At 34.8% G+C, this 26,156-nt stretch overlaps 2 protein-coding genes across 5 annotated transcripts; one reads left to right on the forward strand and one right to left on the reverse strand.

Moving 5' to 3' along the window:
- The first annotated feature begins 902 nt into the window (after positions 1-902).
- Positions 903-4,063, forward strand: KFase (kynurenine formamidase). The gene is made up of 4 exons (XM_088198216.1): positions 903-1,109; positions 2,987-3,094; positions 3,160-3,370; positions 3,433-4,063. The coding sequence occupies exons 1-4, from the start codon at positions 989-991 to the stop codon at positions 3,887-3,889; spliced, it is 897 nt and encodes a 298-aa protein (XP_088054342.1). The 5' UTR covers positions 903-988; the 3' UTR covers positions 3,890-4,063.
- Position 4,064: 1 nt separating this feature from the next.
- Ctl2 (Choline transporter-like 2) lies at positions 4,065-24,592 on the reverse strand. 4 transcript variants are annotated; one of them, XM_088198208.1, is made up of 14 exons: positions 24,548-24,592; positions 13,470-13,647; positions 13,244-13,407; positions 11,266-11,449; positions 11,039-11,091; positions 8,971-9,086; positions 8,565-8,730; positions 8,228-8,456; positions 7,989-8,163; positions 7,629-7,749; positions 7,400-7,553; positions 7,044-7,335; positions 4,429-4,657; positions 4,065-4,352 (listed from the first exon to the last, which is right to left on the reverse strand). In XM_088198208.1, exons 6-14 carry the CDS (start codon positions 8,995-8,997, stop codon positions 4,255-4,257), a joined length of 1,491 nt encoding a protein of 496 aa, XP_088054334.1. In that variant the 5' UTR covers positions 8,998-9,086; positions 11,039-11,091; positions 11,266-11,449; positions 13,244-13,407; positions 13,470-13,647; positions 24,548-24,592; the 3' UTR covers positions 4,065-4,254. The 4 variants fall into 4 exon arrangements, with proteins under 4 accessions (XP_088054334.1, XP_088054332.1, XP_088054333.1 ...); XM_088198206.1 differs by lacking the exon at positions 11,039-11,091; XM_088198207.1 differs by lacking the exon at positions 8,971-9,086.
- Positions 24,593-26,156: the final 1,564 nt, after the last annotated feature.

A 26,156-nucleotide genomic window follows, 5' to 3' on the forward strand; every position in this document is an offset into this window, starting at 1 on the left:
CGACTTCTCCGTTGCTTTCCATTGCTCCTTTATCACCCACCAAATTCCTCCGGAGCCCGCATTGCCCACCGGTGGGCGATATAGCCCACTTTGAAATCCTATGGATTAAACATTAGTATAAGAGGCGACTATTTATGGTTTAACCTTTCGGTTCGTGCGAATTTTTACTCATAAGAGCCTTTTCCATATTTTGAACTTTTTTACGAAAACACTTCGCTTTATGGATAAATAAAGTCCATCCCATAGTATATACGTATATCTAGAAATTATTTTTTTCAATGACGAAATGAACCTCAACGAACAAATTAAAGTCCGGTTTAAAATTTAAGGCTGGTCTCACAAACAAGCAGGCGTAAACTGCTATTATACGGATGCGAGACCTGGGCTTTAAAAATTATCATAATAAATAAGACTGCAAGCGTTTGAAATGTGACTTTATATATATATATATATATATATATGTATGTATGCTGAAAGTTTCAGCATACGCATATAAAGTCACAAAAAACACTAAAAATAGAAAGGCTTATTCGAAGTTTTTGTTCGAGGAAAATAAAGGAGGGCAGATTGCTGCGAGAGCGAAAAAAATGACATTTCGTATATTTTTGTTGAACACGAACTTTGCAAAATTTGCAATAGATGCTAAATTGCTGCTAAAATTCATAATTGTTGCTAAAATATATGCTACTAAAGGCTAACATTGTTTTTTAGCTCTTTTATAGAAGAAATAAAGTTTTCTTAAGTTCACTTCAATTTTACATGCAAAACTTATGCATTTTTTTTTCAAAGTGTTAAAATATATGCTAAAAGGTGGGATAAATGTGATAATTTGCGAAAAATTGAACTCAAAATACGTTTCTCTAATATTTTTATTAGGACGAGAATAGTATTGTTTGCACCAAAATAAGTTTGTTCCAATACACGAGCGTGAGACGGGTCGCTTGGGCCAAAAATCTCGGGCGGTCGCTTTCGTCGCCTTTCAACTACGATGGCGGCGAAAAGTCGACACGAAGACGATTTGTGGAAGGATTACAGTCCCAGCTGCTGGTCCAAGAGATTTTCCGACAGAGAACTGCTCGTTGACCATCACCTTCGCTTCATAAAAGCCGGTCTGTGATTACTCGCTTATCTTTCTTTTCTACCAATTACGTCTATCTGCGTCTCTCGCTTTCCGAAACCGGACACCCGACACCCGACACCCCACACCCCACACCCCATATAATCGAACGAGACGCTAGTGCGGCTTTTATCGACTCGAAAACTTTCCGAGGACAATGACCCTCCCGATTTTATTTCAAATCTAAAATAACAAATATAATATACGGGGTTGCCAGATCAAAAAAATAAACTTACAGCGAGCTGGTGGAGTAACTCTGAATGTCTATCTTTCTAATTCTGCAATTACTTTTTGTTTGAGTTGTTTATAAGGACGTCATTTCTGCTTTTTCCAGGGGCCAGTGGTCTTTTTTTTAATATTTATATAGCATTAAGACTCATAGTATTTCATTAAATTACATGCATTTTTCTAGACACATCAAAAGCAATATATTAACACTTTTTATAACAGTATAACAATTTACCAATAGGAGAGCGCAAAAAACAATTATCATATAAAAATATAAACAAAAAAGCAGTGGGAACTTTATACTTCTGAAAAGAGATAATTGTTTTTGTGCCCTCCTATTGACCAAAATTCGGTTTCAATATACTTTGACCAATAGCTATCATATTTTTAAAACATAGTGTTATATGCAAGTGCTGACTAACTATGGAGCAATATGCGAGTGGCGACGTCTGTAAGTACTTATTTTTATACTTATTTTCTATTTTGGACTTGACCTAATGAAAGATCTAAAACTATAATTAGTTTTAGAACTTTCATAGGTTTGGGTTGGAACAGCAAATGGACATTTCGCAACCGCCAAATTGCATTTCATATACATTTTATAGCAGCATATAATTTCACTAGCGCGTATTAGTTTAATATTATTTTCGCTAGTAGAAATATATATATTTCTACTTGTGAAAATGTCTTTGGTTTTCACTAGTGAAAATATAACTTCACTGTAACATTTATACATCGCATGTAAATAAATAATAATAACTGTAAATGTATATATTACTACATATGGAAAAGTTAAAATCATATAATTTTACTAGCATATATCAGATAAATTATATTTTCACTGGTAAAAATATATCTTTCGGTGAAAATGTATACAGATATGATTCCACTAAAATGACAAAATACTTTAAAAAATATTTTTGTGGTATTATATTATATTTTTTATAGGGATAACCCGAGAATTTCTGGCTTAGAATCAGGGATTTCATTAAATGAAATACAATTTCTGGGCAAATTCAAGGGGTGCCAAATATCCCCCCCCCACACACCCCTCTCAATGAAGTCCCCGGTTGTTTACAAATGGCTTCATCTAAGGTGGCGAGACGGATAGTTGTCTTAGTTTTAAAAAAGATTTTTTTAACTATCATAGCAACTTCTCTTCAAAAAATTTTCGAAATGACCTTTTTTTCGCTCCTGCAGCCATTTGTCCTTCTCAAACAAAAATTCCGAAAAGGTTTTTCTACAATTCTGTGATGATTTTTTTTATTTTTGGGCTCATAGTAATTTGTCCTTCTCGAACAAAAATTTTGTAATTAAGACCAGATATCTTTATATATGCTTAATTGCTTTCTCTTCTGAGTATAAAACATTAATACATCTTTTAGTACTTTTATTTTCATATAAAAATTATTCTAAATCATACTCTTAGATAATATTTTTTGTTAAAATTGATTCATTTTAAAAATTAGCTTATTTTGCACAAATATATTTTCAATTAATTTTGTGTTAATGAATAAAATTAAAATTAAAATAATTTCTACAAGTATAAACTTCTCGCCACGTTTATAATATGCGTTTACCAAAATATACCAGCTAAAAATATATAAACAATTTACGCTATCTTTTTAATTCTATTCACAGGTAGTGACAAAGCATTAACCAACGGCTCCATCGAGCACCGACTGAACGTCGCTTACGGTGAAAAGGAACGAGAAAAATTAGATATATTTGGAACCGATCTTCCCGACGGTGATTATCGTCAAATAAAGTGCAAATTATATTCAGACGATTTGCTCAAAGTTATGTTCTCGCAGATGCACCGATACTGGTCTATGTTCACGGCGGTTATTGGCATCTATTATCCAGAGAGGAATCGCGTTTTTTCGTCGAACCGTTCCACAGCGCAGGAATCAAAACTATCATCGTCGGCTATGAACTTTGCCCTGATGTGACTCTCGGCGAGATAGTGGGACAAATAAAAAAGGCCGCTAGATACGTCTTCGATTACGCCGTAGGCAAAACTCGGTCGGTGACGCGGTTAAATCGTTTACATCTTTGATGTTTGATTAATTTTATCGTCTTTTTAGAAACGTCTATTTCATGGGGCATTCGGCCGGAGCTCATCTGATAGCCAAATTGTTGAGTGATCGGGCGTTCTTGGAGTCCACGCCCAACGCCGACTCGTTCAGAGGAGCTTTTCTCATCGCCGGCATCTACGACTTGATGGATCTGATCAAGACGCCCGAAAATGACTATCTGAAATTGTCAGCGGAAGAGGCGAGGCGACTGTCGCCGCAGTTCGACAGTTTCTTTCACTTGAGGGACAGAGACGTACGGTTGTACGTCATCGCCGCTCAGCATGACAGCCCGACGTTCGTGAAGCAGTCGAGGAACTTGTACGACAAGCTGATGGAGAGCTGCCAAGTGCAGCGCGTTCACTTCAAGATCGCGGACGGCAAGGATCACTTCCACATCGCGGAAGACCTGTCCGAGCCGGATAACTACTTAATTGCCGCTCTGACCAAAGATCTCTCTACGGAGTGACTCTGAGACTTCCAAAAAAACCAGGCGCACGCATCTGACGAATAATATATTTTTATATCAAATTTATAAATGTATAAAATTTATGGAAAAATAATACATTTCGAATATATAATATACATTTACATCATTTTATGCTATATTTTATATATAAGTTAAATAAATAATCTCAATGCACTTTTTGTTTTGTTGTATGATAAGTAAAACCGACTAGACAGTACAAAACGACAACGAAGGCAAGAGGACCCTTTGGTATGCGTCACTCGATTATATTGTGCACTCTGAACCTTCGGATAAAGCACAAACACAGCCTTGAATAATACTCGAATAAGCGAACATATCGCGACACACAAATACGGCGGCGGGCGCTAGTCGAACTTGTTTTTCTTCCCCAAGATCTTGAGAAGTCGCTTCGACATGAAGTAAGGCTTCGCAGGAGTTCCGTCGTTTCTCTCGCAATCTTCCACTGAAAACGAACGTTAATTTCAGTCTGACGACAGAGCTGTTCTTCGATGGAACGTATATTATATATAAATACTCACGGAAACACAGGAACAGAGTGTCTACTGCCATACTGTAAATAGCGAAGAATATGCTGGAGATGAAATACGCCGCCACCCCCACTATCAACGTCGGCACGAGATCGTAGTGGATCTTGTTGCTTTCTCCCAAAAATTTATACAAATCCGGAGACGTGAAAGCAAAGTATGCAGCCGCAGTGCAACTTACGGTTACGACCACTTTAGATAAAAAGAACAAAAAGTCTGTCACCTGAAAGGAAAAATAACAATTATATATCTGCTTTTAATGTAAATAGCGCTGTCAACGAGTCGTATTTTTCGCCACTAGCTTTATGATAACGGGCAATTTTGTTAAAAGACAAGATATGATAACTTTTGAATTAAAAGAAATGATGGAAAAAAATGGTCAAAAGCATTGACTCCTATTGGTACACATATTAAAATTATTTCGTCAATAGTTTGCTTGTAAAATCAAAATTGAAATATAATTAATTTATATCTAAAATGTCTTATTTTTATTTAAATATGTATTTACAAAGGAATTTAATAGCAACTTGAGCCTTTGAGTAGTGAGTTAATTTTATGTATTTTTATATTATTTATTTATTATTTTATATTGCATTTATTGCAAAAATATCAGTGATTCTGAACGTTTTATTGCTTTGATTTATTTTATAGTGGAACCTCATTTAACTAAGGTGACCAGTTTTAAAAATATCAAAGGAGGACAAAAATAAAAAGAAAACTGAAATTTTTGTTCGAGGACAAATTGCTATGGGACATAAAAAAACGGTCATCACGGATTTTTTTGCAAAAACTGCAGGAGCTAAAAAAGTACACCTTCTTTTAACTCCTACAGAACAAAAATTTCGAAGAGAACATTTTTTTTAGCTTCCGCAGCAATTTTTTCTCCCTAAACAAAATTTTCCGTGATGACAGGGACATCATTGTGGGGGGAGGTAATACCATTTTGCCAGCAAAGTGCATGTCATTTAATTAAATACAGTAGACTTCCCAATAACACGGCAAACTGGGTATGTACTATTTGGATGCTCATTACTTTACTTGTGAGCGAAACAAAGGGAGAATATCTCAACACATGCGCCTGATTCGTGCGAAAGTATTGCAAAATGTAAAGTATTTTCTAGTCCTCCAACTACACGCACCCAAATAGCACGTCCCCAATTAACCTTTGCCCCCCCCCCCCTGGAAAAGTCTGAAATGACGTCCCTGATTTTAAACTAGAAATTATCAAAATATCCCTAAAAAATCTAAATCTTAAATCTTCATTTAAGTAAACGTATATTTTTACCAGTGAATAATTTCAACTTTTCCATATATTTTCAATATTGAATTCCTAATACATTTTCACCTGTAGATATATATTTCTACTATCGAAAATATAATTTAGCTTAAAGGCGCTAGTGAAATTATATTCTGCTATGAAACTTGATATGACAGTTACGAAACATCCATTTATTGTTCAAATCCAAACCTAGCCTAATGAAAGTTCTAAAAATAATTAGTTTTAGAACTTTCATTGAGTCCAAATTACAAATAAGCATAAATACAGATTGCTCAATAGTTAGTCTGCACTTCGATATTACTGTTTTAAAAATATGCTAGCTATTCTTATCGATATTACTACAGACTTCCAATATGAGAGCATTTGTCGAAGTATATTCAAACCTAATTTTGGTCAATAGAAGGGCGCAAAAACAATTATCACTTCTCAGAAGTTAAAAATTCACGTCAAAAGCAATAAAATTGTGCCGGCGCCGTCGCAGTGGGAACGCTCAGTAACGAGATTTGACTTCTGAGAAGGGATAATTGTTTTTTGCATTTTCTTATTGGTCAAAATTCGATTTAGATATGCTTCATTTGTAACTCACTTTTTGTAAGTCATAATATTACAATAAAAAGTCATAATATGAACGCTAGATAACCAAAGGTTTCTCATTGCGGCGACGTCACGATTTTATTGCTTTTGACGTGGATTTTAAACAGAGAACCCCTTGAATTTGGCTAGAGAAATGTATGTGATTTAATGAAATACTATGAATCTTAATGAAATCGAAATATTAAAAAAACGACCACTGACTGGGAAATTCCCCCCCCCCCCCTCTGTAAAAAGCCCAAATGACGTCCCTGAAGTAAACGATATTATTTTGTTGCTATTGTAATAGTATTTGATTTTTTTTGAGCAAGTGAGTTTAAATCACCGAATTGTATGAATTAAATATGCTTTTATAACTTTTGTTGTAGACTGTTCAACAAAATAATTTAAAAATATATACATAAAATATAATTTTAACTACAAATTTTTTTTTTTTTGGTAAGGTAGGTGTCATTTTATTTTTAATATATGACTTTTTTATATTATATAATATAATTATCAATAAATCTATTTTGCTTCCAAATTTGTATAATATTTTTTTAACCCTTTGGATGCTAAACAACGATATATCGTTGTTCGTCAAAAAATTTTGCCTGATGAGATTGTCCGATTTTTTTCATATAGTACAAGTATAATAAGCTTTAAATTTGACAGGTAAGACTACCTTACCGTTTACTACTAGACAGCATAAATGGTATATTGACAGTAAATATCACTATCTATCAAGTAGTTTAATTACCTTATCCAAGACGAAAACTCGCAAAATGTTCCTCATTAATAAAGAAAATGCATCTTTGGCACTGCCGAAGAACGGTTTTCCATGAACGGCACACATGATGTATGCGTTTTTGTTTATAAATCGCAGAAACGACTCCAAACATTTGAAGAAACATCTCATGCAGCACATGATCGCACTCGTCACCGGATTCTCGTACTTCTTCAGCTGGTGGTCTATGTATTCCAAACACACTCTTATCATTCTACATATGGCAATAATTAACGATCCAAAAGCTATCGTTCCCAAATGATATCTGAAAACAATATGGCCGTGTATATTTTGAAAGACGATTTAGACAATCTCAACGGCATCGATACCTTAGAGTCCTGCCTAATCCGCGCGTCAGCGTAAAGAAAGGTACGTCTTTCTTGTTGAAAGTCCAGTACCAAGTGGCAAACGTCGACGCTAGTATCATCTCTCCCAATCCCTCGATGAAGAATATCAGCCAGAAGAACCCGAATAGGAGATACACTGCGATTGAATTGCACGTTAGCGAATCGAAGATATTAAATCACCTTATATATATTATACATAATTGTTCATTACCAAAAAAGTACTTCACATATAAAGGCGATTCTATTCCTACGAAATGGCAAATGCCTTCCATACATCCCATTTTATCTCCGCATTCTTTATTGAAAAGGTCGGGAATGCAAACGTCACCGTTCTGAAATTATTGAAAATTTAAATTAATTTAATTAATTTTCGTTTTTGCATCATTTGTTTTTATTATTTGCATAATATTTTTTTAAATTAATTTTATTATTTATATTTTTGTTTTCTGAACATTTAATATTTTTTTTTTATTATTATTTATTGTTGAATCTTATTTTCTTCCAATTATATGACATACATAAGAAGCATTATAAAAAATTGGTACATACCAATAGAGCCGATGTATTGTACCTTGTATTTGCAAACGCATTCTACGGCAGTGTTATTGGGGAACACGGCCCTGAAGTTCGATTCTCCGATGGTGTGCAGATACAACCCGAACGTGATCGTCACAGCTAAGATGAAGCATTGCAAGATCCAAGGAAATATGGGAAAGATCAGAGTGGTTTTCACGCTGCTCACGGCTCTTAAGACGATAAACGCAGATGTCGAAACATATTATTTTAGATGTATCGTATGGAGAAACTCACTTGCTTCCCTCTTTGATGAGAGCGATGGCGATCACAATCCTCTTGCGTAAGAATATCATAGCCAACAAGATCACGAATAAGAGTATGGACAGTCCTATGAGAATGACCAACCAAGTCTCTTGAAGCGACAGCAACGATTTGGCGAAAGCGGTCAAATTCGTGTTGGACGTGTCTAGATTCACAGGGTTGGCTTTCAAGTATGCGTATCGGACGTATGACAGATACACAGCTGTAACATTTCGCTTTGTTAAATCGTTATATTTCACATGATAAATGATTATTTAATATATATTTATCGATTTTTTATAATATACATACATATAAAATCGTATCTTACCATACGAGAGAATGCAGATGACGCCGATTATAGAAAACCAGACCATCGGAGCGGCCAGCCATCTCATCAGAGCGATGTACACGAAGCACACCAACATCACTATGGCCAGGGCCGCCGCTATGTACCATTTGAAATTGACCAAGTCTTCGATGATCATGACACCTATCTGCGAAATGTAAAGCGTTAAACGGACGACTCGACGGAGAGCGAGTTGAAGTGATATTCTTTTGAGAAATGCGATTCACGTGCAAGTCGTGCTATCTGTGCGATAGATCATGCGTATCGAGTGAACGTTTGATTGTTAATGAACGATTTGTTAATGGCGATCGCGGAATTTGGTCGAGACCGCGTCCGAAGTTTTAAATAGACGGTGCTAGTCCGCGTTAGACGAAACTTATCAGCATACCTGGTTCAATTTGGTAAGTAGCATCATGTTTTCTTCGAGTTGTTCCACGTTTATCTTGATGGTTTCGGCCACCTCGCCCACTTCGGTGAAGTTAAACGGCAAGCAACGGCTCGAAACTATATTATTCGGATCACGTTGATTATTTATTCGAGCAGAGACCGTAAACAATAAAGAACTATTAATATCGTAACGCCGACGTATAGAAGCGCGCGGGAAACGGACGTGCGATTATGAATAAGCTTACGTATACGAAAGCGGATGAAGATGTGCTGATGAAATTAACCTACAGTAGTGCCTTTTAACAAAGAAAAGTAGAAAATATAAACGCATCGGTCTCTATTATGCGGCTTCGTTATAGTCATGCGTGATAATGAAATGGTACATTACATGCTCGTCCAGTACGTTTCGACCTTCTCAACTTTGATTAGTAAATATGTATGTAAGTACGAAGTTTACCTATTAAATATCCCGATGTTGTTAAATTTTAATTTGATCCCTTTACCTTACAACTAAATTTTGCTGCTCGATACAAGAACAACCGATATAAAAAAAATCAGCACAAATTCATATAAAATCTATGCAATAACAACGTTAGCTTATAATATATTTAAATACACTTAAAAAAACAAAATTAAAACAATAAAAAATAAATATCGCAAAAACAAAAATCACTTCTCAGAAGTCAAAAATTCACGTCAAAAGCAATAAAATCGTGACAGTTACGTCACGATTTTATTGCTTTTGACGTAAATTTTTAACTTTGAGAAGGAATAATTGTTTGTCAAACTTCGGTTTAGATGTGCTTCACTTGATTCTTACTTATTGTAAGTTGTAATATTGCTATAAAAAGTTTTAATATGAAGGCTAGATACCGGGCGTTTCCTCTGCAATGGCACGATTTTATTACTTTTGTAGGTAGAAGTATTTGCCCAGAAAAATTCATGTCATTTAATGATATACTATGAATCTTAATGAAATGGAAATTCAACTTTTGCACCCCCCCCCCCCTGGAAAAATCTGAAATGACGTCCTTGGATAATAATGATTGGAACCAATTTGATATACATTAAGATCGGATCTGTATTTAATTATTGGATTTTTTGTGCGGATTTGCATATAAATTAAATAACAAGAAATAAATTAGCCGCGATTGAGTTATTAAATTGACTGAAATAAAATCTTTGCGTCTTGAAACAGCAAAAACAAAAACATAACACGAACTTCACAAAAATTTACGACGCACACCTGTTTTTGAGATAAGCGTTAAACGATAATAAAGGATGGGCCTTTCTTAAATTTTGTTTCATTTAATGAATGAATTTTGCTTATTTCGGTCATAGTAGATACCACCGATAAACATAATATTTACAAATATTTTTGAAGGCGTGTAAGCATTTTTTTTGTTAAGAAGCGTCTCATTGTCTTACATTTCGAAACATAATAAAGGCACATAAAGTACTATGAATTTCAGAGCGACACTAGTCACTCGGGTATATTAAGAGAAAAACAACTACATGTGTTGCTCAAGTATACAAATTCGATTAATTATTAAAATATTCATATAATCAGATAATCGATTATTCGATTTAGAACCCTAAACCCGATGCCTTTCTTAAAGCATTTTTATTAACATCTGATATCGAGCATTTTTATTAGTTTTTACTTCTGTTTAAAAACAAGCTGATCAAACTTTTGCTTGTGATCCAAAATATTAAGACAAAGCCAAAGACTATATTATACACCCATGCTCAGATTTGAGCAAACTTCTTTATAAAAAAAATCTGCATTACAATTTATTTTGATTAAATCATTCTGAAAAATATTTGTACCATAAATAAAATAACTATAGATACAGGTTATCACACAACGGCAACCTTATGTAAAGGTGTGATGTTTGATATCGGAGAGATAACAGTTCTGTTTAAGGTTCTAAGGAAACGAGTTACAGTTACTTGCGTCGGTAACTGGGATATTTAATAGCCGCACCCCGTACATAATTAATATTATTAATCGAGTAAATATTTACAAAGAAATGATTAAGATACGGTTAATATTACAGTAGACGTACTTCTTCCGTGGAATTATTGTCTGTAGACAGGTCGCGCAGACATCGCCTGATGACTGTGAGATGTGCGACGACACAGCGCAAAAAAAATAAAAACAAAAACACATATGCAAATATAAACAACAACGACAAAAAGGCACAATAAACAAACAAAGCAAAACGTGATGAGAAACCCTCGTTAATAAAATCACATCAATTTTTTAAGCCATATTATAGAAAACGAATTGTACCTGGTGTGCTTTTGAATACGTGATTGGCGCACTTGTAATTATTCATTAGCTCCAAAAGCTCTCGTGTCGAACTTGGGTAAATTCCTTTCTTACAGACGATATTTTCTCTCAGCTGGGCTATAGGCGTGTTCGGATCGATTTGCCAAAAGAACAATGTTTCTTTAGGACACGATTTGACACACACCTGAAACAGGATTGTACAAAGTAATATTAATAATATGATACATATAATAAACTATTACTATTAATAGCAGTTTTAAACCCACTTCAGTTAGTCCTAATTAAATTTATTTTAGGCGATCATTAAAATTGAATTTCTCTAAACAGTATGAGTTGAATTTTTAGGAATGTGGGAGTTTATTATTGCGTCAATAAGCCGTTGCACAAGTTTTGCGTACATAGATAAGGTAATATTGCTCGAACAAGATAAAAACACTTGAGCACTAATTGCATTATTCTCATAATAATAACGGTTAAGCGTATAAGCAACTGACAAATGCCACAATCGTTAAAGAGCTGTTCAAAGGGATTTTGAGAAGAAAAAAAAACCCTCAGGTACTTTACCAGAAAGGAATAGTTCAAGAAACTTTTCTTCGTATTTCGAAATAAAAGTGTCGCCGACGGAGGACAATTATTTTGTCATCAGATTCTGTTATTCTATATTGAAATTCGAGAAGAGACGAATCAGCTTGGGGCTTAACTCAAGTCCACCAGTCTTTTGAACGGGATGGACGAACATTCCCACTACTTTAGATATGGTTTTTATACTTTTGACTTTTATTAAATAAAGATTGGATAAAGTATATTAAAATCGAATTTTGCTCAATAGGAGAGGGCAAAAATAATTATCACTTCTCAAAAGTCAAAAATTCACATAAAAAGCAATAAAATCGTGTCAGCGCCGTCGCAGTGGGAACGCTCGGTAACGAGCGTTCCCACTGTGACGGCGATGGCACGATTTTATTGCTTTTGACGTGGATTTTTGACTTCTGAGAAGTGATAATTATTTTTTGCGCCCTCCTATTGGTCAAAATTCAGTTTAGATGTGCTTCACTTGACTCTTATTTATTGTAAGTCATAACATTGCTATTAAAAAGTTTTAATATGAACGCTAGATAACTGAGTTTTCACTGCGACGGCACATTTTAATTGCTTTTGACAGGTGGGGCTGGTAGGACCATTTTTTCCTCTTGAATTTGGGTAAAAAAATGCATTAATGAAATACTACGAATTTCAATGAAATCAAAATATTAAAAAACAACCACTGTAAATAGCTGAAATGACGTTGCTGGGCGGCGAAGGCAGCGTTTATTTGTTTGATAGACCGTGGCGGGAGCGCAACGACCAGCGGGGCCTTTCCCGCCGATCATAACTTGAAACAACAGTTTAACTACTACTACACATCAATTAACTAAGCTACTACTACAGCGGCCCAATCTGTGTTCACATGTAGAGCAACATCCACACGTTCTCTTCTTTCTAATTATTTCACAATTAAAAATTGCTAGGTGGGGAGTACCGTTGAAATTTAAGACAAATGCAATTTTAATATTTTTTTTCTGTTTTGTGTGGCGATTAATCTATTTTGGCACACGGGCGGTCAACCTCTTAGCCGCAGCCCTGGAGATCTACGACCTTCTACGCGACCTGTAGTCGAACAAGTATTATTTATAACCTTTGCTGCAAAAGTGTACTAATCAGCACAAGATAATTCGTTCAAGCTGCTATTTTAATTATATAAAACAACACGAACATTTAAATGCATAGAGAAGTTTACGATTTTTGTTAAAAAAATATTTTTAATAATTAAAAATACATATTTTTCTAAGCCTGCCCTTACCTGCCCTTACCCTTAAACGTTGATATCGACACACGCACGTCACATAATAACCCATGACCTGTATTTGTAATTTATGCGCCCCACTCGTTGTTTGCAGTTATATAATATTGAAGACGTTAATCAAATATATACGCATACCTGCGGCGTCGGACAACCGGTGATTGGCACCTTCGGAGAGAGGCATTTGCTCAGGTCGAAGAACACCAAGTAGGGTTTGTCTTCGACGCCCGAGTCTAGTCCGCATTTGAGTCCATCCGAGTCCGTGGGCACCAGGATGCGGTTCACATCTCCGCTCTTAATCGCTGAAGATGAAGTAGAATACATTAAATTAGGTTCGATAGTCGAAATTGATTCGAAGACCTACAAAACACCCCGACGAAGATCCACGCCGCCAAGAAGACGACGAAGAGTAGCAGACACAGCAGGTCCGTGCAGGACCTTCGGTGGATCGGGCCTTTAAAGTTGGGGTCGTACTTCAAGGACTCCCCGTAGTCTCCTGTGGGAACTGGTGATCTCTTCGGCATTGTGAATTTATTTTATACCTGAAAAATTAGTTAAAAAGTTGATAAGTATATTTTATTTTTATTACAAATCTGACCATCATGACTTGACAAATTTCACCAATGCGTCATGATGGCCTTCGTACAAAAAGCAGACATATTGTTATTAAAGAGTCACACGAAATGTTAAACTATATCATTAAATGCAGAAAAAACGAATGTGAGAACACCTAAAATAGATTAGCACCATCCAACATAAATTGCCCCAGCTCTTCATAGCTATAGCCGAAAATGTATTTTTGTATAGCAAGTTCGCTGAGAAGCTGGATGATAATATAAAATAAGCGTTCTTAGCACTGCGTGCGAGAGACGAGAATCTGTTAAAAACGGGAGACGAGGACAAAACTTTTTTTGTACTGCGATGCTAGGACTTAAATCATCTACGCACTACTTCTGTCGTAAATTATACTTATTGATTATAGCAGGAATCTATTTTATTACTTCAAATTAGATCCATGTGATACTCCAAACTAAGCGTCGATTACTTAAGTTAAGTCAATAAAGTTACCAAAATCGTTGCTTAATTTACGAAGAACAAACTTTGTCGAATGCTTTTGGACTACGTCGAACTAGATTTTCTCCATCGAAGGATTTTGTCACAAAAGGCACAAGATAAAGTAAAAACAACAGCTTGCTAATTACCGATTAATATTTTTTTATCTTAAAATACTCATGACATCAACGTATTTTTATCAGAAATTATACGGTAAGTGGAAATCGTTAGTTTAGTCATAGCGGTAAAAAGCGACCCTTTTTGGATGCCAGCCAAATCTCAGATAATAAAGTATTATACAAAGCTTGTATGTGTGTCGCTTTGTTCTCAAAAACAGGTACACTAGCATATATTAATTTAGAAAAACGTACTTAAAAATTAACTAACTTTAAAATGTTCGTGGCAGCGCGCATTACGCACACTCAGTAAGTCAAATAAATGCAACACCTGTGCGACTTATTTATACGTAAACAAACTCAAAAAAATCATTATATTTTTAATGTGCATACTATCCATGACTCTAGGATTTTTTGGATTAATTCAAGCCCAGTCTAATACCGCTGACTTCAGCAACAGACACAACGATAAGCCTATGTGTTGTCAAACAATATCAGTGTTTCGTTGGTCTTTCGATCCTCGATAAAACGACCTTCCCGCGAGGGTAAATGTTATACGCGCAAGAATACTAAGTAAAATAAGTGCAATAAAGGAGTTATGTCTAAATATAACATAAAATATAGCATAAGCTTTCCAAATACATTTTAGGGATGACATGTCCGATCAAAATCTGAGCGATATTTCCGGGAGTGTTTCGAGTTCGCTTTCGCACAGTCGAGGCCAAGCGTACTACGTTATTTTTATATATATTATTTGTCGAGAATTTAAGCATGATAGTGAATGAGGCTCTTATTTATCTAATACTAAAAAATATATATAGGGATTTACTGTTCTAATTCAGACGTATTATATTAGCAAACAGCACAGGCGAGCATTGTGTGAGAATACAAAGATGTTATCCATCCATCCGTACGTTTGGAGCGAACGTTGCTCATCGCCGTATTGAAGTCAAAAGTTAATTGACGACCACTTTATAATCCACACACAAGAGTTCATACTGAAGCGAACTAACAACAAAGGGCGTTTAGACACTCGGAAAATAGTTACATAATCTAAAACTTCACCTTTCACTATCCGAGGCTCGGATGGTGTCTACCGTCCGCAATTGCCTTGGTATGTAATATAATTACAGATCTCGCGACAATCGTTTATCGCAACATCTATCGGCACTTATCTCGGGAAACGGTCTAATTCCAATCCGAGTGACTAACGAGATAAGAGCAAAGCTAAGTTCCGCTGCCTCCAGACGACGCCTTCGAGTCGCGACTTTCCGGCGTCGGTGAAAATTCTCCCAAATATCCGAGGGTCGCACGCACTAAGGAAAAACCTTGAACGATAGCATCTGACTTTGTGCTCCTTTTTTCGAGAGTAGGTCGAGCGACACTTAATAAGTTAGTTGAAAACTCTCAAGAGTATCGATCCGAGCGATAATAAATAGTTATATCTCCATTCGTTCGACTCTGCGGTTCATTTAACGCCCGCGCGCTAATGAACGGTATGACGCTAAAGTTTCACGACCGCTTTTAATTCTGTCGTTTTTCACTACCCGCCTTTTCGACTCAATTCCAACACACAAATGATGCGCGTTAGATAACTACTATTATGAATGCTATCTATCTTTATCAGAGCATATATCGAGGGTCGGAAAAATTACGGCTCGCGAGCCAGAAATAGATTAAACATTTTCAAACTCTTTAAAATTTAAAAACATGCGCTAAAATGGAACGCTTAACTATCGAGTTTAAGAATTGCAAAATAGAATCGTATGTGGTGCTCCTATTGCTTCGATGTCGGTTATAATTCGACAGCGTCTTCAGTGCCTTGTATAACGCTTTTTGTAATTTTTTATTTTATTTTATTACCTGTAAATATTCGTCATGTCATTATCAAAGCCAGAAAATAAGAGGCTAGTGAACTTTGAATATCACGCCAGGAAAGTAATTTAAGGGAAGGCCCCTCCTTGAATTTGACTAGAAAAATGCATTCCATTTAATGAAAAACTATGAATCTTAATGAAATCAAAATATTAAAAAAACGACCATTGACTGGCGAACTTTTGCCCTTCCCCCTAGAAAAATCTGAAATGACATCCCTGAATCTAAACCAGAAATTATCAGGTTAGCCCTCAAAAAAAAGCTATCCCGAAAGTATTTTATAGAAGATGTCATTATAGTGGAATCATGTCGAAATACATTTTCACCGGTAGATATATATTTATACCAGTGAAAAATTTAGTCGAATTATATGATTTTAACTTTTCAACATTTATAGGATATATGAATGTTACAGTGAATGTGTATTTTTCAGTCAAGGTATATTTTCAATAATAAAAACCAAAGACATTTTCACCAGTAGATATATTTCTACTAGTAAAAATATAATTTACCTGATAGGTGCTAGTAAAATTATTTGCTGCTCTAAAATGTCTATGAAACTCAATTTGACAGTTGCGAAACGTTCATTTGCTATTCAAACCCAAACTTAAGAAACTTTCATTAGGTCAAGTCCAACCTTCAAACTAAGATAACTGTTCTCTCAGAGGGAAATAACCGGATGAATAAGTACATACGTCGCATCTCGCATATTGCACTTTTGTTTGCCTGCAATTGGATATCAAACTATGTTTTAAAAATATGATAGCTATTTTTACTGATATAACTACAGACTTCTGATATGAGAGTATTGGTCAAAGTATATTCAGACCAAATTTTGGTCAATAGGAGGACGCAAAAAAATAATCACTTCTCAGAAGTCAAAAATTCACGTCAAATGCAATAAAATCGTGCCGACGTCGTAGCAGTGGGAACGCTCGGTAACGAAGTACAATAAATGATAATCGAATTAAGCATATCTAAATCGAACTTCGACCAATAGGAGAGCGCAAAAAACAATTATCCCGTTCTCAGAAGTCAAAAATCCACGACAAAAGCAATAAAATCGTGCCGTCGCCGTCGCAGTGGGAACGCTCGGTAACGAGTCAGTATTTAATATTAATTTGTCTCTTAAACAGTGTGTCTATATATAAGCGTATGTTTGAATATATGTATTTTTTATGCATGCATGTATATTAAATGATAAATATTTTTTTAAATGGCTATCATGACGCTCTGAGGAAACCTGTTAAGTAATGATAGTCAGATTGATAATAATTTACAATAAAAAATAAATCCAGTTTAATAGTAAACGCTAATAATAATGAATATGCAATATAATGTTACATTATATTGCATATTAATAATTTATTAGATATTTCTCGATCTCGATCTGCATGTTAGCTCGTATCAACAAAGAGCTACACTTTTCTTATCTGTATTTGTGTTAAACATTCGCCGAATACTTTGTTTATTATGCTCATCGACATATATGATAATTCTAATGTATAGAAACTGTCCTTGGTTATTAATTCGTTCATTAGCCACTATCTTATAGATACATTTTCATCTATTAAACATATCCCAGTGTATGATTGCATTGAAAAGTTTGAAAAAACATTTTTTTAACAACGCTGCTATGAAAATTTAACATCTTCTAGAAAAATCAATAATAGTGAATTGTATATGTTTTTATATTATTTAACAGTCTTTCGTGATTACGTTTTTATATGAATGCGTCGATTGCAACAACAAAAAACTGAACTTCCCGCACTAAAATATTGTTTCCCATTTTTTTATGTTCAATTAATCATAATTTATGTATGTTTATTTATTACTTATTTCTCTATAAATAATATTAACGAAAATTACATTTAAAATACTTTCGGCAACAGTTGATTTAATAAATTAGAACCCAAAATAAAGATACCAGGTACCCCTTACAAAATCGACAGAAATCTAAAACTTATGCTATTAGGCCATACTCAACGAGCGTGAGAATCTAAACGTTTTTAGGCTAAAAACGCCGACTGGTCGGTAGACTTTTTGTTATACCAGTAGATAGATGTTACCTTACATACAATGGAAGAATTAAATCGAGAGATCAAAAATATTCAAGATAAAAAAGCTTTTAATCAAATTTACGCACGCATGAGAATCTAAAACTTTCGTTATTAAGCTAAAATTAAAATTAAATAATATGAACCAGACCAGCTCCTCGTTACTGACATTGAACTTAACAATGTGCAATGATAGCGTATTAAGGAGCTGGAAGGCGATATTCATATGCGAGTGGGCTAGCTCTAACGCGCGTTAGAAGAGGACGCAATCGTGACTCTCGAAGAAATGTTTAAAGAAATTCTTAGCCACATACAACTTTCTGCGAGAGCACTTTAAAAAATGTGCTGTGTTACAAGAAGTAATAATAACCTAATATCTTCATAATAATGGTAGCTATGGAACTTTTTCGATTAAAAGTGAGTAAACCGTAACCTAAAACTAAACCGTAAACCTAAAAGTAAACCGTAGATCCAAAGTATAGTGTATAGAGAGAGAGAGTCCGCCGATAAATCTAAACATTTTTAAATGATCGGCGTACAAAAGAGAACTGGAATTTGAAATTCAGTATTTATATCATAAATTATGTTACAAGCTATCTACGATCGCTCAAATAACTCTAATGCTTGCACTACACTCTCTGGAAGTTGTCCGAACCGAAGTTCAACTGAAGTCGGCCGAGGTCGCCGACTACCGAGTAGCGGCCACACTGACACAAATTTCATATGCAACGGACGGCGGCTGTGAACGACGTTCGCACGGCGGCTGCTGTCACATACAGCTGGTAAATTTGCGCGTGATTGAAAAATGTGCCAAATAATCGCAATTTTTAAATTGTCATATTATTAAAATTACGCTACTGATAATTATAAAAGTTTGTGTGGGCACTCACCAATACAATATCAGTGAAAGCTATTCGGTTGTAAATATTCAATTTACGCAAAATCTTTGTCGGCTTTTGCAAAATGCCATAAGACATAATAATGATACTTCAGAATACGAACACTACATCTGTGACTATCCTAGAATTTGTCGCCATCGATTCTAAATAAGAATTCGTAATGGTGTGACAATTATATAAACCGATCTAGGAAAATACATAAGGATATTCGAAACGATTTTTTTTAACAAAATCAAGTCCCACTAATTATTTTTTAATTATTTAATTTTATATGTAAAAAATATAATAACGATATCTGTTAGAAGAATATACTATCAAAAATATAATTAATCCCTTTTGGTGCCCTAAGATATTCAAAGATGTCAGTAAGAGTCTGTTGAAGTCCCCGATAAGCATGTGGTATTATAACTTGACCACGTGACCACGATGCAGTGCTCGTCATGCGTGTTGACCATAGGACGCCTACGCGCATACTGAAATTGAAGCGAGTTACTCGTTCTATCTCAGTTTGCGAAAAACCATATCATTATCTCTCTCACTCTCGTCACTTAAAACGCGAGAGAGCGAAAGGGGAAGTATCTCCAACAGTCCCATCGTTGGATTGTATTCTATTTAAACAGTCACACCCAGACAAGTAATCGGTCGTGGCAGCAAAAGTAGGCGAGCACTAAATCTCTCTCTGAAGGAACCGTGTGTTTTTAACAGGTACACGCGCCTCAATAGATAACTCCGACTGCACATCAAGAACTCAAGAGGAGCAGAGCAACTTAAGACGCGTCAAATTCTCGACGTCTGGAGTCCAGAGTTCGGCGTGCTTCGGAGACAATTGGACCTTTTGTACGCAGACACGGAAAGAGGCTTCGCGTATACCACAACAAAAACATACAAACTGTACGTGAAAAAAATTAAACTGTTGCACAGTATAAATGAGAAAAAAATATTTTTTCTTAAATAAAAAAATAAACACCCCCGACACAAAGACAAAGAAATATAAATTTTAACGAAGGGTAGTATTTGCATCTATATCTACCTAGCTGAAAGTTATTTTTAACCTGATTAACACAATAATAATAATAATAATAATATCTAATCACAGATAAATATTCAAAAACATAAACCCTAATATTGATCTCTCATCTTAACGTCTCAGTGCGTTCGATGAACTTTTTATGGCTCTTTTGCCAGCCGAACCAGTAACGATATACTAAAATATTTAGAAGACTCGTTTCAGCCGAACCGAAACAAACAACAAAATAGTATATCTCAAAGTCTTTTCTATACTCTAAAATCGAATTTTTTTTTATTAAAATATTACTTTATGAATTGAAAATGAATATATCATGTAAAATTGCAGGCTAATAAAGTATCTTATATTTACTAATTATTCGCTCTCTCTCCATCTCTGCGTGCATCAGAGAAGAGTATATTTATGAGAGGCGAATATGTGATCGATGGAGCGAGGTGAGTGCACCTATACGACGATTGCAGAACAACCGACACCTGCTTCCTTTGTTCGAGGTTCCTTTGAACCTGGCCAGGGCCGGAGCGGGCGGAGGTCGTGAACCGTCTCGACTGTCGCACTAAAACCTCGACTGACCCTTTCGACTAGACCGGACGGAACCAGACAGACGAACGACTCTAAACTCTCCTTCCTTTTCCTATAGGTCAATAATCCGCGTATAATTAATCGTATTAAAAAGCGATAAGATAACGTTCTCTTCCGGCATGCGGAACAATTAGTAGGTTTTCCGCTAGCTGACGCAATACAGGTGTATTATCTATCGCCTTTCGCTGAACAGATAAAGCGTCATCAAAAGTGCCACGATAACGTAAATACTTATTAAGTATTATTTTATCGTACTATTAAACATATAATATAATATATCACAACAATGAAAATTATCAAGAAATCTCCTAATGTATACGCGTTTCAATTATAAACCACAAAATGACGGGAAAGAAAAAAATATACTACATATTCGGAGAACATTGACATATGACAACTCCTGAGAATCCGAAAAGCCGAAATATTGAATGTTTTAAGTAAAAGTTAACATATTCGTACTATAAATTTAAGTTTAAGGCATTATTTATTTTCAAAAAATATAGCGTTTCATAAATATTGTACAGTGAATAGTAAAAAATTTTCATAAAAAGCTGCAATTAAGACTGGTTTGTGAAAAAGTATTAAACACATAATCCACGATCTAAATATATTTTTCAATATATACACATATGTATGATTGATAGCATTCACCAAGGATAAGTGTCGTCGAGAAGTAATGGATAAATGAATAACATAACTATTACTTTGTCATTTTTACGAGCAAACCTTGGGATGCGTCGCAATGAAATGTGCAACCTAGATAAGTGTTGACAAAGGCAGTTCAAGTATCGTTTTCCTGATTGTTTCGAGTGAATGTCGGTCAGAGGTGGCAAATTAACCAATCATTCCTAACGACGCAGATAAATGCACAATCTATACAGTCTACGATTAGAATAACCGCATAATAATTGTATATATATGTATGTTATTTTTGCAAACAGCGAAAGACCGCAATCTTAAACTATGAAAATATCAAGAGCTATTTTGACACAATTAAGATAAAATTAAGTTATCTATACGACCTCCTCAAAAGTGTTGTCCTAGAACAAAATAAATACGAAATGACCTTTTTTAACTTCCGCAGCTTAGGAGATTCTCCTCGAGCAAAAATTTCCTTTAAGATGGCCTTTTTATTTTTAGTGTCCTCCTTTGATATTTATAAAATCTGATCATCTTAGTGAAATCCTACTGTTGAAATTTTCTTGCATCTAGGTGCCAATTTTTTAATAAATAAATCTTCTTCAGCATTGAGAGTTAATTTTCGAAAGATTAAAATAATGATAATAAAAGAGTGATATTTGTTCGTTAGGTTATTATAATACTTAAAGAGTTTCAAAGGCTAAGTTAGATTTGTTATTGAAATCGATCAAAAATCTACATAAAATAAGACATGGATTGCCTGCTCCAAAAATGTAAGCGGTATTTTGAGTAGTGTAGCTTCAAATCTGTTACATATTTTTATTAGAACCCTTCCAAAATATCAATTAAACGCAGCAAAATACAATGCAAAACAATCATCCCTAGCTTTCGAATATATATTAGGTAGAATCTTTAGAAATATACATATTGCCGATGACCCTCTCAAATGTTTATTATATATGTGTATATATTTAAGTTTCCTCAATGCGTCATGATAGCTATTATACAAATAATATTTATACAATTAAGCATTTAAAATAATAAAAAACAATTACGGTGCTCACTTAAAATAGATCACGGGATTGCTTGTGCAAGAGAAGCGTTCTCGAGCCCTGACGTCCTGGCCGCAAAGGGTAAGAATAAAGAACGCGATCGTGACTCTCTAGGACACTCTAAAACTCACATCCGAAAGTTGCCGAGCATTGGCGGGTTGTCGACACCGTCCCTTAGCAACTCTATAAAGTGCTTCATCGAATAGACACTACGCCAATGTAAACAAAAAGGCACTAAGATACAAATACATATACAACCAGAGATATCTCAAAAAGATTATTTCAATTTTCTTCAACAAGGATTACTTCGCTTCACTCGAGTTTCATACAATAGAGCCATATTCGAGGATGTCACAAAAAAATCAAAAGTAAATAAAATAATAATTGAAAAAAGTGTTTTTTTTTAAATGTCATTAAAAATCGGGTACTTGTTAATTAGTACGGCGCAACGCTCAAAAACGAGCGTTTGCGTGTTTAAATAGAATGTTCAAACCCAAACCTAACTTAAGTAAATTAACCAGTATATTCGTTTAGATTTGGTTTTGACCAGAAAATGGACATTTCGCAACTGTGGTTTTTCGTATTTTAAAATAAGAAATGTGTCACAATATTTCATTGAACCAGACTTGTTCACATTGTCACAATTCCGCTGACTCCTACTCCCCCCCCCCCCCCACTAAATCTGAAACTTAATTTATGGAAGCCGCGATATGAATTTATTAGAATGGAAATGAATCACCACTGCATACAAACCAAAACCTAATCTAAGCAAAGGTTTGGGTTTGAACAGCAAATTAACGTTTCGAAACTGTCTACACACACACACTCCACGGCGTGAGTGTCGCGGATAACACAGTTGGGGGGTAAAACATGTGTTTTTTTAGCGTGGCGCCGTGCTAATTATTAATAACTGTTAAGAGCTCAATAAAAATGTTTTTTAAATGATAATATCTCAAAAAAAGTTTTATAATATACATATAATTAAAACTAAAAAAAACTTTTTTACGAGCATTCTTCCTAATTTTTGCTAAAATTTAAATTTGGTGACCTCTGGTATCATGAATAGCTCACTATTTGTGGAATTTCTAGGTAAACGCAACTATCTTCAGCTTCAGTTATTGAAATATAAATTTAATTGTCAAAGAGTTTAAGATTTAATCATTTAATTTAACTTTTAAGTAAAATGTTGACGAAATTATTAATCTGGTATATTATTACAGAAATATTTGCTTGTTAAAAACGTTCTTTGTAAAATAACACTGAAAAGTAGCAGAGTACTATTATTATTTTTAGAATAACTCAAATTTAAAAAAATATTACTATACTTTTTGTCATTGATGTGGAAAACAATAAAAATGGAGATTGATGGAAATACATTATATATAGCTACAAATCATCATATGCAGGCCCGGTCGATAAAATATTTTTCGCTCGCTCGCGTGTTGAATGATGAGAGTGAGTGAGAGATAAGAGCGTGCAGCTGCACGCTCTTATCGCGAGCGAAAGAAAAATATCTAACCGACCGGATCACTATACACAAAGAAATAAATGTAAACAAGATTTCAATTCAATTGTTAAAGAAACGTCAATCAACAAAGCTTTAATTGTCTAACATCATTTGAAATATATATTATACATATGTATTCCAAAGTGATTTCAAGCTATTTGTAAGACGTCTATTACATCTTATATACGCGTATTTCTCGAGCGAACGCCCACGCAAATACACTCGTAGATCAATACATTTATTTTGCAATATTACGTGAAATAAACATGGTATAAAAGTTAGTAAAAACAAACAGTAACACAATGAAAGTGAAAACGCGTTATTCAATTCCAACAAAACGATAATAGCCGACGAAACAAAAGAATTATAAAAAGCGAACTTTTGCAAACGAGGCGATGACGTCGGCGTCGAAAATTTACAGACGAGCGTTAATTGTCACACGCGGGCATTTCAATTGTCGAACCGAATTGCAACTCGGTTCGGAAGCATCAAGCATAAAAAGTCACCTGATCGGAAAACGCGCAGAGGTGACGCAAACCAACTTTTTAAACGAGGAAAGAGGTCACGCGAGTTACGTTGTCGGTTTCGGTTTCGGTTTAGGTTTCGGTTTCGATCATAGTTATATTGAACGCGCTCACCATTTCCTGCAGACGACCAGCCACCTCCGAATGCGGAACCAGACTACTTTCAAAATAAACACAGAACGAGCGCAAAGACGTCGTAGCGCCACGACCAACGGCCATTAACAAAAATGTATTTTTAAACAAAAGTGCAATATTTATATTTAGAAATTTTTAAATACATCATTTTTTATCTCATGGCCATAATTAAATCATTTTTTTGAGCAATAACAAAAAAACGCAATTTAATTTCAAAATATCAAATTTTCGCGTTCTTCGTGTATGGTGAAGCCTTTACAAAAATATACATATTTATTTTTAAGTTACTTTTTTTTATCTGCAAAATAATGAATGGTAATGTCATACATTGCGCGGCCTAATGTCCGCACTCTCTAGGGGCACCGATAAGAGGCCTTTACGTGGAGTCGTATTTTTGAAGAAAGGGCGGAGCCCTTGCGAAGGACCCGGCTCTCTTTTCCGTCTACGAGGGTGTTTCGACTGCGACTATCGCTCAAACGGCCCGTTCTCAATTAGGAAACGGAATTTTCATTCACAATCAATAGCATTTAAATAATGTCTTAAATTGAACATATCATATTTTAGAAGTACCTTAAAATATTTTTATAAACACAAACTCACTCGTTGGTTTTTCAGATTTTGGAAAATCCAAAATCACTCTCGTTTGAATTTAATTAGATAATACCAATGTTGCAGATATTTGCATAAAAGTTTTGTTTGTTTTGAGAGTTAGAAGACTACCGTACCTAGAGATAAATACGCAAATTGCTCCGCTTTTCACTTTATAATGTGATACGATAATTCTTTTTTTGGCTGGTCATAATATTATTATTAATCTTCCGTTGTAATCTGACAGGTGAGGCTCAATGCGTTACAACTAGGGATTGCAATACAGGTATCGGTGCAAAAATGGCGACCTTCTTGGTCTTACAAATTAAATACCTGTGGCACCAAAAAATTTTTTTTCTCAAATTCATTTATTTTATTTACTAAAAACGATATTTCCATGACATTACATTACAAAAGCGACGATTCCCATATTGCTTGAAAGCAGATGCGGAAACCTTCGTTTCTATATTTCATTAAAAATTCATTCAGTTCTTGTAAATGCTTTATTGCTAAATCTATATGAATTTTAGGACTTTTAATACTTACTACCAAATTTTAAGACTGACTATAAATTAAAACTGATTCATCTTTTTATTATAAAAAAACCTCACTTTTTAATTTATAATCAGTTATATTGTTAGCAATTTCATTTAAGGTATTCCTAAACTGAGAGTTGTTGGCCAGTCAGTGGTATTTTTTTTAAATATTTTGATGTTACTAAAATTCATAGTATTTCATTAAATAACATACATATATTTGGCCAAATTCAAGGGGGTGCAAATGCCCCCACCTGCCCCCCTAAATGACATCCCTGCCGAATAGTATTCACTTGTACTTTTAAATTTTTCTTTATCCTATAAGATAAACGAGCAAATATTTAACAACACGTGTGCAATTGTATAAATAACCTGCATGGGTAGTGAGAGAGGTTCAAGTTGTAGGGCGAGTGCAAAAGTAGAAGTAAACCAAGCATTTTTTCTTAATCGCGTGAAACGAGGGA

This window comes from Plectrocnemia conspersa, unplaced genomic scaffold (genome assembly GCF_051122295.1).
Source record: "Plectrocnemia conspersa isolate PC_06_02 unplaced genomic scaffold, ASM5112229v1 ptg000011l, whole genome shotgun sequence".
Taxonomy (NCBI): Eukaryota; Metazoa; Arthropoda; class Insecta; order Trichoptera; family Polycentropodidae; genus Plectrocnemia; species Plectrocnemia conspersa.

What these genes read in the sequence shown, in the direction of transcription:
- Ctl2 (XM_088198206.1), bottom strand. Translation starts at nt 13,629, where the DNA reads ATGCCGAAGAGATCACCAGTTCCCACAGGAGACTACGGGGAGTCCTTG. An exon ending in ATATGTGAAGTACTTTTTTG is followed by an intron (nt 7,554 to 7,628) that starts GTAATGAACAAT and finishes ATTCAATCGCAG; the next exon opens with TGTATCTCCTATTCGGGTTC. An exon ending in CACTCTGTTCCTGTGTTTCC is followed by an intron (nt 4,353 to 4,428) that starts GTGAGTATTTAT and finishes GTTCGTTTTCAG; the next exon opens with TGGAAGATTGCGAGAGAAAC.
- KFase (XM_088198216.1), top strand. Translation starts at nt 989, where the DNA reads ATGGCGGCGAAAAGTCGACACGAAGACGATTTGTGGAAGGATTACAGT. An exon ending in TGGAACCGATCTTCCCGACG is followed by an intron (nt 3,095 to 3,159) that starts GTGATTATCGTC and finishes ATGTTCTCGCAG; the next exon opens with ATGCACCGATACTGGTCTAT. An exon ending in TACGCCGTAGGCAAAACTCG is followed by an intron (nt 3,371 to 3,432) that starts GTCGGTGACGCG and finishes TCGTCTTTTTAG; the next exon opens with AAACGTCTATTTCATGGGGC.